General features: G+C 46.7%; 1 protein-coding gene across 1 annotated transcript; it reads left to right on the top strand.

Annotated features, from left to right (window-relative positions):
• Window positions 1–7,802: 7,802 nt before the first annotated feature.
• Window positions 7,803–10,422, top strand: LOC119305562 (cytokinin hydroxylase-like). The gene is made up of 5 exons (XM_037582050.1): window positions 7,803–8,148; window positions 8,241–8,470; window positions 8,563–8,804; window positions 9,270–9,669; window positions 9,779–10,422. Exons 1-5 carry the CDS (start codon window positions 7,863–7,865, stop codon window positions 10,205–10,207), a joined length of 1,587 nt encoding a protein of 528 aa, XP_037437947.1. The 5' UTR covers window positions 7,803–7,862; the 3' UTR covers window positions 10,208–10,422.
• Window positions 10,423–14,171: the final 3,749 nt, after the last annotated feature.

Here is a 14,171-nt window from a genome sequence, read left to right as displayed (position 1 = left end):
CGATGCTCATATTCTAGTAATCATGGTCGTTGCATGTGCTATTGAGATTCGGAAAATGGAGGCTCAAGTGTTCAGTTTGGTTCCGCTGAAAAGTCTAGTATTGAAGATATATTGGTGTGAACAGTTAGTACGACAGGGCCATTGCATACGGCGTGAGTGCAATTCAATTTTGGATAGGCGGTATTGTCTGTCTCGCGATTCTGATCCATGGAACAACAACGTTTGATCCATCGGAGCCATGGCCCAGTTTGTCAAGCGGCACTGCTCACCTTCGTGTAGACTACTCGCTGGACATGGGAGTGCGTCCACCGAGGCAAAAACGCGGCGGACCATGGTGGATGAAGGCATGAAGTTCCCACTAGATATAGTTGATAGGCACAACAATCTCCGATCCCCAGACCTGAGTTTCCTCATGCTCTAGCTAACAGATGTTTGATTTAGTTTCCTGTGTCGCTTTTTTATGTTGGTGATGTAGGCAGGTGCACTGAGGTGTGAGTGGTCTGCCCTTTGCATGTTCACTACAATGTCGTGTCAACGAGGCAATCAAAGACCATATGATCTGTGAGTCCGAGAAGAAAGTGGCATTGAGGAACAATGCATCGCCGATGCAGTTTGTTGAATCTATTGGAAGGTGAATCTTAATGCGTGCGTGGATGGACGAAGATGTATACTGCCTTGTGATAATCTAATTCCATGCATTGTCGTACATGTGCCACACTGGATTAGTTGTATGGAAGTTCTTGAATCAAGTATAGCGCGGATTTTCTTTTAGGGCAACTATAGCGCGAATGTGGTTTTACGACGCGATGCAAAATATATCTTTTCAAATTGGTTGTTTGTTGGGCCGTCTATCGCTATAATGTACTAGAAGACTCGTAACGTAACCTACCAAGAATTAATGCGACGGGACATTTTTAGTTCTAGTGAATATACGGGAGAGATACAACCCTTGATACAGCATACAACGCCAATCTCAAGGAGAACTGATGGTTAGGATGTCGAGAGCAGCTAAGTCGAGGCTCATAAATGAATTTTTGTAGGAAAATCTTCACTGGTATAGTGTGTTTCTCTTGTTTTTTCTAGTTGCATACATTGTTGTATCTTTGCCACACATAGAACAAGGACGATTTGTAACCTCTACCTAGGTACAATCAGCATGGTCCGCATAAACTCAAAGAAAGGAAAAACGATCTAGCTTTCCGCCGCCAGGGACTCACACTTCGCCGCCGTTCTTCAGCGACTCTCCTCTGTCGACGACCTCCGTCATCGGTGGTGAGGGGGTCGCCAGATCCACGCGTGTGGATAGTTTTAGGCCAAATTAGCTTAGTTTTTAGGCTATTCATCGTCTTGGCTTCGGTGGCGGCGATGGCGACGCTGAATAAAGTTTCTTCAGATCATACTCCGATGAGACGATGGTCCTATCGCCGGGGATGAATTTGAAATCCAGTCTTTTCAAGCAAGGACGGTGTGGTGGCGACGGTATCCTCGTGGTGGACATGTGTCCTCGGGCTCCGCCGTTATGACGACGTCTACTCCAGCGTCGGCGCGAAGCTTGGCAGGTACTCCAGGAGCGGACGCATATTGTGGTCTACATCGACGACATCTGAAGGATGGAACGTATGTCAGGTTCATGTTTGATGGATGGCAGGTGTAATTTCCTCCTTCGGTGTCTTAATCGTGGTGGGGTGTCAGGTCTGGAGCTCGATGGTATGTCCGGGGTGTTGCCTGGTCTGACTCGTTCAACGACAATGACTTCACTTTTGGGGAGCCACCTTGGAGGACCGCAAAGCTGCATATCAACGATGGAGCCGCGTCGAGCTCGGATGAGGAGGTGATCCGTCATTCTATTCTTCAGTGGCTGCTATGGTGGTGTCAGAGGCGGGTGATGGACGTTGGTCTCAAACTCAGAGATGTTCTGCCATCTTTTCAGTTTTGTTATCTCGGTTCGTACGTTTCTTGTACTTTGATCTTTATCATATGAATAAGACACTTACCATGCCAAAAAAAAACTCAAAGAAAGAGAGCAACTGTACATGCTATATATGTGAGCACACTTACTTAAAAAAACAATATATGTGAGCACACCGGATCATTCTTCCCTATCTATACTACTATTAAACAATCAAACAAGAACTTCTTTAAGCACACCCCACAAAGTGTACACAGATCCAATACCACCGCACGATTAGACCCACTAAAATCAATCTAACGGTTAGACTTAACCTAACCCATTTTCTGTGTGCACTTAGCAATTTACATTGACTGACCGTACTTCACCGTGGAGGAATATATGAAACTCCACGCCTGGGAAACTAGGAAACTAATAATCACGGGTGCATCACATTATAGGAAAGTAAATCAGAGTGCATCCATCCTATTAGGAAACTAATCTCAGACAAATCCATCATATTAAAAAACTTATCTCGGACGCATCCATCCTATTAGGAAGCTAATCACGAGCCGCCTGCCGCCATGATGCACATCAATCGGATTTATTTTGTTTCATGACAGAGAAACCATATATCTTTCGCTATTTTGCCACATATATTTATTCTTATATACTTGTGCAGTTTCAAATGATCCAACATATTTGCAGTCATCAAACTTGAAGACATATTGTTTAAGAACTTATTTGCACCGCCTCTCTTTCTTTGTCTGCACGCCTCTTTCCTCCAATAATAATAATGAATAACTTTTTCCGGATCAGGTATTACACTGTTATAAATGTATGCTGAAGCTACTTCTTACGACAAGGAAAAAGAGGATGAATGCTTTCTATCTTCATCAGTTTTGTAGCATGTTCCAAATTGTTGACTCTTTCTTATTTGAGAATTCATCATGTTTTTTGTAATTTAGAAGCTAACCTGAAAGCTTGATAGGGTTAAGCTTGACAAATACTCTGAAATATTGTTCCTTCCATCTTTATTTTTCTTTCTAACCCATTTCAGTTTCTATACGCACAGAGCGTCTTACGGAATTGTGAGTTAGTATGGTTGCCAACACATAATTAAACACATACAAAACCGGATAAATACTTTCTATCATGATAATTATTGGATTTCTTTTTGCCCTTTTACATTTCAATTAGTTCTTGTAGATCATCTTTATTTTATATAGAAGTCGTTGTAGTCACATATCATCTTCTATTTCCTATTATCCATAGTAGGTAGCTATATAATTTTGGCAATCCACACAACCATAAAATATATATAATTTGATCCAAATTTTTCAAGTATATATTTTGCTACGCAGATTAGTAGAATAAAATAAGATTCGAGAATTAAGCATATTGAACAATATAATTGCACCGTAAGGCAGTTTATACTTTTTTTTCCTGGCTACACTCGAAGAGAAGACTACACTACAAGTCTATATTATTGCATTAATAAATAATTGCTGATTTTATTTAAATAAGAATATTTTCCTGCGATTACTCTATGAAGCAACATAACCACTATCGTGTCTCACTTTAGAAAATACAATTTGAGCGACATCAAACATTGTGTATCCATTTGATTTATATTTTTAAAAATATTTATTTTTTTTATATTATGTGAATCTCACCTGATTTACGTTTGAGACGTGCGTTGCACGTGCATGCTTACTAGTGCTTTTCAAGGAAAGAATTATACTTGTGCTCGCAAGTTTAGCCAGCCCCTACTTAAAACAACTCAACCAACGCAGGGGTGTAAGTGCAAGATCTCCTTCCAAATAGCAGCAGACGGCGGCGTATTAACTCGGCGTCCTGTTTCATGCCTTCCGTAACAGCAGACACCGTGCGGGACCAACCGAACCGCGGCGCACACCCAGCCACGGCCCGAGGTTCACCGGCCACACGTAGTGCACACGGGGCGTCGTCCGCAGGGATCCCTCAGTATCCTGGCTTTCTGAGCTGTACCGGGGATCCTTTCCAGGCGCCGTACGCCTCCTTTCGCCTCACGAAATATAGGGTTCGACTCTGGGCGAAAGTTACCCCAAAAGGCAGTTGTCCGATGGCCGATGCGGTGAGCTGTTTAGGCCCAAAACGTGTTCGGGGTAGTAGTAGAATGGGCTGAGGGTTTGGCCCACAGGCCCTGAATGTATGGCCCAGCTGGCCTAGCAGCCTCTCCTCTAAAAAGAAGGGAAACTGGGCTGGCAGTCCATCTAAGCTATTCCTCAGTTTTCTCACCAAAAAAAAACTATTCCTCAGTTTGCCTAAAAAAAAAACCCTAGCTATTCCTAGGAATGGCAATGGGTACCCATTATTCATGTACCCTGCGGGTAAAAACCCTATTAGGATAAGGGTATGAGACAAAATGTTACCCATGGGTATATAAATAGGAAAATCTCAAACCCATCGGGTAGAGCGGGTACGGGTATGAGATCACATAACCCATACCCGCATACCACGTACCCTTATAAAATCTAACAAATATGGACAAATTACCTCTTCCCTTTTGTCATGAGTTTGTCAACTTAAAATTTATGACTATGTGCTACTATTTATGACTATGTGTTGATGTTTTGATGTGTAGTTGTTTACAAGGAAGTGTTGATTTTTATAGAATGTGTTGTTGTTTATAAGTATGTATTTATGTTACTATGTGTTGTTGTTTATAAAGTATGATTGTATGCAGTTGTTTATAATTATGTGATGCTCAAATTAATGTTATTCAAACATGTGTGTTTTTACCCGCGGGTACCCATTTACCCTGTCGGGTGACGAGTATGGGAAAAAATTGTACCCACTGATGGGTATGGGTATGGATGATGGGTAAGCTTAAATGGGACGGGTAAGGGTATGGGGTAGCTCCACCCATATCCAAACCCTGCGGGTGCCATCCCTAGCTATTCCTCAGAAAAACAAAGCAGTCCACCTAGCGCCACACTAGCTAAAAAAAACCTAGCGCCGCACTAGCTTACAATAAAAAAAAACTAACGCCACACGGTTTCTAAGTGCCAGGACATACGGCTAAGCTAAGACTGAAGTTTAGTTTAGTCAGTAACATAGACAACATATATGAGCTGTAAGAACATGGATAAAATCAGTGGCCAAGTTGGAGGAACTGTCAAAAAGAATGGCGGACAGACAAACGGTGCCACTAATCTAACAAAGTCCTATTAAAGTTTATAAGCGGCTTTCGTCGCCGGGTTTCTTTCAAAGGTTCAGAAGAATCAAACCGATATAGTCTACCACCAAGTTGCTTGCTGAATATGCAGAGCTCAGCTAATAGCTGCCATAAACATTCTAAGAAAGCAAAACCACTGCACAAGTCAGAGTTCTCCGTGGCTATGCTATGTCTGACTGAGATTCTGAGATCGGTGTGACGTACGAGTTACACTATATTTACATGCACACTCCACAGATCTCATTAACTAGGGGTGTGAACATGTGCTTGCTAAATATAATCAGTGTCTCGCTAACTGGTGACTGTTTCTTCGTCTTAGCTTGCGATAAGCTGGCCAAGTTAAGTCGCTGAGCTGGGAGATGCCCACCGGCAATGGCAAGATATCCTGTGATAAGTAAGTAAAGCTATAAAAATTTGGGCACGAGGGATGGATTTCTTGCCCATGATGCGTGCAGGATATTCCATAGCAGAATCGCTCCCATGGAAGATGGAACGGCTCCAAGATACGTTCCTGGTTATTTTTCCGTTTTTGTAATGTCTCATGGCCAGCGTTTGCACCGGGGTTCGGGTCCAGCGGATCGGTGTAGCACCGCACGGTGAGTAAAACTGAAGGAGAAGGATATCTTCTGGCCTCTTCAAAGACAAGGGTATGTGCGTGTAGGCGAATTATGCAGAGATCGGAGGACGATTCTTCCACTATCTTCATAAAATAAATTCTTCGAGAATTTTTTCCAACACATCGCCTAGTGGCCGCCTTGCATGCTCCAGGTGGTCATCCACATTCCTAGCAAGAGAGACTGTAATTCAAACGTCATGACAAAGGTTGCTTGTTCTACAGAGCGGGGTAAAGGTTCAGTTTCAGCTCATTTTTCAGCAACAGAAAGCTTGCAGTTCATTTCTTTGAAAAAATGGCAGGTGCTCTGACTAATTCTTGACTATAGAGGGGGTTACAACTGACAGCCGGTCTTACGGCGAGCGCTTCCTACTTTTACAGTCTGACCGAAAGCCGACAACAGCGAAAACTGCCTGAGACTTCAGCAAGAGAGCAGCAGCACCGACTCGGCCTTCAGTTATCTTTTCTCACCGCATGAGTGTGTGTGAACCAAATCTTCCGGAGGAAAGAATTGTCAAATCAGATCATCACTCGCAGAGAGCTAAACCGCTCGTCTTAAACCGTCACTAGCAGGAGCACTTAGCAGGATTTGCCGGTGCACCGACTTTGCTTCGATCGGGTACAGCTCATTCACGCTGTTTTCTGTTTCCAACTGAACCATGAGCTCTCTCCTTTCTTTCCTGGCATATACAAATGTGAGAGCTCCACACTAAACAATCATATTGTGTGAGGCTAAGGTTTTGTACGCATGCCTAAAGCTCAAGCACACAGCATTTTCTTTCTCCAAGTTGCCGGAGGTGCAGAGAACTAGCTAGGCTTAATTGGCTTGATGTTGAAAAACAAAAACAAAAATGGCCTCCTTTTGCACTTTTCAGGCTTCGTTTGCAGGATTGCTAAGCTAGTTTATGCCTCTTGTCAGAAGAAGAAAAACTTTGTTTCAGAACCATCCATGGGTTATAGTTTCCTATCGGAATCGTCCATGGGGAAAGTGCAGGGAGAGGGAATGGAGAATATGTAAAGCTATCGATGCTGAATGAGATTTGCCAATTCTTTTTAAGGGATTGACCAGGTTATTGCATACTCTATGCAATGATGGCACACTGATACTCTAAATTAAGCCCGATTCAGACAAGAAATCCTGGGGCTGGACCTCTAATGCCGCTGCCTAATCAGCCTTATAATTAGTACTCGAGTGCCCATTTGGAATTTCTGTGTGTACAATATTGTTGTCTCTTCTGTGGCACGTAAGCTATGCATACGAAGGGAACATTTTGCATAAATTGAGTAAGAATTATTGTATAGCGGTCGTCTAGTTCCTTGGCGTCCATTGAGCCCACCCGTCAGTCAGCGATTCCAAGATGTTCTTCTGTATATATGTATATGTGGATATTAGGACTCCGGTATGTATATGCAACTTTTGGCATATGAATTTGGTAGGATCTTTGTGCCTGATCTCTACCGATCTTGAAATAGGCTCTGGCCATAGGTTGGACGAATATTATTAGCAGCTAATTAAGAATCGCCTCCTTTATATCCCAAAATCTTTATGAGAAATAAATGGCTTCCAAATATGAGTGATACACTACTACTTTTGCTAGTGGGAAGATAGATTGACCACATCAATTGCTTCTAAATAAACAAGTAAACCCTCTCGGCACATAGCAATCCAATCCCGTAGATTAGTCTCTAATTAAGGCGCCCACTAATGGAGTGACCGCACCAGAGGAGAATAACCTTTCTCTCACACGGTAATGCACTGTCTCTCGCCTTATCAGTCAGTAAACAAGTCGTGCCCGTTTATGATACGAAAGAAAAGAAGATAGACGTTTTTTTTAGCAAATACTCCCTCCGTTCCAAAATTGATACATCCGTATCTAGACAAATTTAAGACAAGAATTTTGGGACGGAGGGAGTAATAATAAAAAGTAAAAAGGAAACCGATCTTAGGAAATAGAATATCTTAATAGGGTATTTGTATTTGAGAAGTTTATTACTACGTGCCAATAATCCCCGGCTCTATCAGTATATATATAGCCCAGAGAAGCGCAGGGAAAGCCTGCATTGCAGGCGGCAGCTAGGAGTAACGCCTCCAATTCTCGCTATCTCAGTTTCTCTCTTTATTACATCCTACCTATTCTCTAATGGCGTTCATGGCGGCCATGATCACTGCCATCGCCTCGGCTGTCTCGGTGTTGTTGCTGAGGGCGCTATGGGTGACCCTATCTTGCTACTTCCTGACGCCAATGAGTATCCGTAGAACCATGGCGGCGCAGGGTGTTCACGGTCCCTCGCCGCGCCCGCTCGTCGGCAACCTACGCCAGGTGTCGGCCCTCGTTGCGGAGGCGAACGCCGGCGACATGACGTCCCTGAGCCACGACATCGTCGGCCGCCTCATGCCCCATTACGTGCTCTGGTCGGAGACATACGGTGAGAATTTAAGACAGCCCCTACCGCATTGCGCTTGCGCGCCGGCCGCCGGGCGTGCGTACGTACTGACCGATGGGGATTCCGCGTTTCAGGGAAGCTTTTCGTGTACTGGTACGGGAGCGAGCCGCGGCTGTGCCTGACGGACACGGACATGATCAAGGAGTTCCTGTCGTCCAAGTACGCCCACGCCACCGGCAAGTCGTGGCTGCAGCGGCAGGGTACGAAGAACTTCATCGGCCGCGGCCTGCTCATGGCCAACGGCGCCAGGTGGTCCCACCAGCGGCACGTCGTCGCGCCGGCGTTCATGCCTGACAAGCTCAAGGTACGCATGCGCACTGTCGAACACATGGTGGCATTGCCATCAATTTCTACCGGTTCGTTTGCCTGACCGCGCCGTACGTGTACGCAACGCAGGGGCGTGTGGGGCACATGGTGGAGTGCACGAAGCAGACGATCCTGTCGCTGCGGGATGCGGCGGCGCGGGGCCGCGGCGAGGTGGAGATCGGCGGCCACATGACCCGGCTCACCGGCGACATCATCTCCCGGACCGAGTTCGACACCAGCTACGAGACCGGCAAGCGCATCTTCCACCTCCTCGAGGACTTGCAGCGCCTCACCGCGCGCTCCAGCCGCTACCTCTGGATCCCCGGCAGCCAGTGAGTCACGATCGCCCTCCCCTCCCGGCCGGCCAGCTCGATCCTCTCTTGCCTCGAACACACCACTCACTCCCTCGCTACTTGCCTGGCCCTTGTCGCCACTTTCGTTCACTTGCGGCCACATCTCGCATAGTGCATACGCGCGTCTAATGTGTGGAATTATCCTAACAGCTTAAGATAAACAAGCCGATTAAGCCGGTATAGCACAGTAATTGGTCTTAGATAACTATGTGTCGTGCAGGCGCAGCCCATCCCTGTCCAGTTAGTTTTTGGGCAGTGGCACTGACTCCAATTTGTCCGGCGCTTTGGTTTGATTCCATCATCCACTGGCGCATCCGTGCGTGCGCATATGTCCATTGCCGTACGCGCACATACGAGTAAACAAGTGTGCACTACATGTGCTCGAGGACGAGAGTGTTCCGCCGATCATGGCCTCATCGATCCGTGTTGCTGCCGTACGTGCAGGTACTTCCCGAGCAAGTACAGGAGGGAGATCGGGCGGCTGAACGGCGAGCTGGAGGGCGTCGTCATGCAGTCCATCCGCCGGAGCCGCGAGATCGCCGACGAGGGCCGGACAACCTCCACCTACGGCCGGGGGCTCCTCGCCATGCTGCTCGCGGAGATGGAGAAGAAGAGGGAGAAGGGTGCAGGCGACGACGGCAAGTTCAGCTACGACACGCGGCTGGTGATCGACGAGTGCAAGACCTTCTTCTTCGCCGGCCACGAGACGTCGGCGCTGCTGCTCACCTGGACGCTCATGCTGCTCGCCACGCACCCGGAGTGGCAGGACAAGGCCCGCGCCGAGGTCTCCCAGGTCTGCGGCGACGACCCGCCGTCCGCCGACCAGCTCTCCAAATTGACCGTGGTAAGTCGTACGGTGCACATGCATACGTAAGCAAAGTCTTATGGCATTTGATCATTTGGCTCATGGCGAGAATCTTAACGTTTTTTCCTCTGTGCGCGCGAACTTGCAGCTCCAGATGATCATCCACGAGACGCTGCGGCTGTACCCGCCGGCGACGCTGCTGCCGCGGATGGCGTTCGAGGACATTCGGCTCGGCGATCTCCACCTGCCGCGCGGGCTCTCGGTATGGATACCCGTGCTGGCAATCCACCACGACGAGTCCATCTGGGGCGCCGACGCGCATGAGTTCCACCCGGAGCGGTTCGCCGCCGGGCGGCGCTCATCCGCGGGCGCCGGCCGGTTCCTGCCGTTCGCGGCCGGGCCGCGCAACTGCGTCGGGCAGGCGTACGCCCTCTTCGAGGCCAAGGTCGTCCTCGCCATGCTGCTGGCCAACTTCCGCTTCACCATCTCCGATGACTACCGCCACGCGCCGGTCAACGTGCTCACCCTCCGCCCCAAGTACGGCGTGCCCGTCCATCTCCGGCCGCTGCGGCCGTAGGGCCTCCATACTTATTTTTGTTCCTTTGGCGCGCGCCTCGATCGGCTATAGAGGAAGATTTTGTGTTTTCTGATTGGTTGCCCTACCTGTCTGACTGACTGACGGGGGAGGCCGGCCTGTCAGTTGGCCCGGCTGGTATATGCTGCTATTCTTTCTAGAGTGGAGTTCCTGCACTAGTTATATATACTTGCAATTTTTGTTATGGTAATCCTAAAGAAAGAAGAATTTTTATGCACAAAAGAAGAAGAAGAATTTACGTGTGCATCTTCTAAAACAACAAATGTTAGCCCACAACCGTGTGCAACGACCACCAGGGTGACCGTAGATACCATGCGGATACCCTAAACCGCCACAATTCAATCCCGCCCCTACCTCCGCTTCCTCCACTAATGGAGCTGATTTATATGTTGCCTCACCTTGGAGGTGATCCAATATATCACTCCTCACACGATCCCGGCTTCGCTAGTGCTGTCGTTGGACGGTGGGTCTCCAAGTCAGGTCGTCGACCTCGGTAACGACTCCTTCTCGGCGACATCGTGTCTTGGCAACGAATCCTTCTCGGCGGCATCGTGTCTTCACATGGTGCGGAGGGATGCGAGTGATGATTGACCATGGGTGAGACCGACTTGCATCTTGTCGGGAGGAGTTCATGCCCGAATTGGTGTTGGCGGTGGATCTCGGGTAGGCTTTGGGGCAATTGATGTGGGTGTGGACGAAATCGATGTACGCAGTCCAGAATGGTGGTGCAACATGCCAAACGTGGTGGACATGATGGCATCATGCTTTTGTCGTTCTCCTTTGAAGTGAGCGGGTCAATAGCTCATTCTACATCGAGACGGGCTCGTGATGCTCAGACCTTCACCTGCAACAAGGTTAGATGACAACAATAGCATCGGCAACGAGTGTGTGTTCTTTGGGGGTGAAGACACCATGCCTCTACTTTTCAATTAGAGTAAAAAGGTTGGACGTACATACATGATACTCTTGTTGAAGTGTTGGCTCAGAGTTTCGTTTTAGGCGTGATAACCACACCGTTTGACCTCTTGGTTAGACCTAGCAACATTGGGGTACATATGATAATTCCTTTTATAAGGTGTTGTCTTTGAGTACCACGTTCTTCGCTCATGGGTAGTTTTGGGATCTTTGGTGGTTTCTTTGTGTGCATTCATACGTCGGGAGGTTTGTACTTTCATTTTTTGGCAGATTTCCCTTCATATATTATTATGGTCAGAAAGCACGTGAGAGGGACCAAAAAGCCCCTTTTGTAGTTGCAACCCTGGCAAAAAGGAAAAAGAAATTGGAGCTCAACAGTTATGCACTTGTATGAAGAAAATATACGTGTTGACTCAGCAAGGGTTGGAACAAGCGAATGGAAAGCCACACATATGTACGCAGGCACAGTCATCACCACCAGGTGTAGCAGCAGCCAGATATCTGTCCCACCGCCTACCAACTCACCACTCACCACCGATGAGTGTCAGGAGCTCATGACCAATAGCGAACGCAAACACCATGGCAAGGCCTCATATGGCTCTGGTCAACAAAGGCCAAGGTTGAAGACAATGTTGGCCTCATAGTGGATGAAGGATGACCACACACCAAGATCAACAAACTGGACCATCCCAATCGTGGTTTTGTCACAGCAGATATCCTCATAAACGGACTAAGTCTGGAGGCCATCGCAACTAGGTGGTTGCTTGAACGGGTTGGCCGGGAACGAAGGACACAAGTTTACCCACGTTCGGCCCCTTACGATGGAGGTAAAGACCTACTTCCTGCTTGATTGATATTGTTGGAGATCTCGATTACAAGGATGCGGATTCGCTAACCTAACTCTCGAGAGATTGCAACTTAAGTCTTTTCGTCCTAGGGGTTTCATTTTATATAATAGGTTGAGTCCCTAGGTTTACAACAGAGTTCGGGTCATACTGTCAACCCGTGTCTTACTCTAACTCTTGTTCATCTCGCCTCCCAAGTTAGGGAATCTTCTGTATATGGGCCTTCTCTATAAGTCGGCCCACTAGGCCTCTTTATGAGCCGACCAAAGGCCGGGTCTTGATACGAGCCTTTACTCCTTTCCTTGTTGTGTTATCATGACCTGGAAAGTTGGGCGACCCATAGTGCTTCTAGGCACTTTGCCGGGTCAGACCTAGAGCCGGGTCTTTAGTCAGGGGTAATATCCCCAACATTAGCCCCCAGTTTAGCCTGGATTTATCCATGTTAAACTTCATCCTAAAATTAAAACAAGGAAAGGAAAACATGAAGGCAATGTAACACACAGAGTAATGAACAGAATAAATGCTATCACTACATGCATATATGGCTGGTGGAAAGCTCTATGGTTACTGTTTTGCATAAAGCAAATTTTTTCCTACAACAAAGGAATAAATTTTATTTAACTATCATGGTGGTTGTTAAACATTGAGAAGGTTCCTCCAACTCAATCCCAATTAAACATCATCAATAACCCAACAAATTAATTAGAGTGATTAGATCAACATGATAATCCAAGAACCAGATACTCAAGATGTCCATAACTGGGAACACGGCTAACCATGATTAGTTTATACACTCTGCAGAGGTTTGCGCACTTTCCCCACAAGACTCGATCTCCTCCGTTACATTTCTCGCACTACATGGTGTTTGAGAAACGGATGACCGAGACATAGTCTTTCAGAAACATTAACTCTTTACTCTGGGTGGACAGTTACACCTACTTTCCCCTACATCTGCCAGCCCACCACTGAAAGAGGTCATGCAACTTACTCAACTATGCTAGAGCCCATAATAGCTTGTGATTGCACATGGAAGTTTCTAGCATGAATAATCTTATGATCCCTTTGAGCCTGGGTGGCATTCCATAGGGTAATCACACGGGTACTCCGGGATCCCCTTGGGCAACACTGGATTCTCCAGGTGCCCTGACAATCACTGGGTACTCCAGGGTGCCTCAACCAATCCATCCAAATGTGTATTTAAGTAGCCACCTTAAGTTAACCATAAATTAACAATACTCACATCTGTCATGGATACACTCACCCGATCCACGTCTACGAGCATAGCATAGCAATCCTGAGCATAGCGTAGAAGTAACTCCCAAAGGTTTGATAATAAAAGGGCAATGGGTTCTACCTCATCATCTACTTCCCAAACCCACATGTTATCAAACCTACTCATGCAATATTTGAGGATTGAACTAATGCATAAAAACTTGGTAACAAAGAGATATGATCAAAGTGTTACTTGCCTTGCCGATGATCCGCAAAACCTAGAGACTCGTAGTAGCACGCTTCGCACTCCGGGAATTCTATCTCAAACAAACAACAACATATATAAGCACTCAAGCTAGAAGCATGGGTAAAACTCAAATAAGAAGATCTAACCAGAAAGTTCAACTGAAGAACTCCGGTTTGCAAAAAGAACAAATCAAACGGAGCAACAAAACTCAAACTACGAAAGAAACAAGAATCATTTACTAATCTGGACTAAATTCAAATTTTACAGTACCAAAATCTTGTTCAAGTTGGTTAAACAGAAAGAGGGCTTCGAGACGAAGATCTGGGCGCTTGTTTCATCTAATTCGGATAAACGAGTGAAAAGATAAACTAGATCAAAGATCGGGGCAGAAATCGCGATCGAAAATAATCGCAAATAAACCCTGGAAAAACAAAACGAGAACAACAGGCTAACGAACGAACATTCGCTCTCTGCGACTAACTGACGAACAATGTTCGTTAAAACGAACGTACGGACGAACGTTCGCTAACTAACTAAACCGAAAAAAACGAACCGATCTAATAATAACAAAAAACTAGATCTAGGGTTAAAAAACTGAACACTTTTTTTTAAAAAAAAACCATAACGACGGCGGCGGCTAGCTTCGGCGAGGCTCCGGCGGGGCGGCGCGGTGGCATGGGGCGTCGGAGGACGGCGGCATGGGACAGGAGGCGGCAGCGCGGCGGCG

Source organism: Triticum dicoccoides, chromosome 5B (genome assembly GCF_002162155.2).
Source record: "Triticum dicoccoides isolate Atlit2015 ecotype Zavitan chromosome 5B, WEW_v2.0, whole genome shotgun sequence".
Taxonomy (NCBI): domain Eukaryota; kingdom Viridiplantae; phylum Streptophyta; class Magnoliopsida; order Poales; family Poaceae; genus Triticum; species Triticum dicoccoides.
This window is presented reverse-complemented; position numbering and strand designations above follow the sequence as displayed.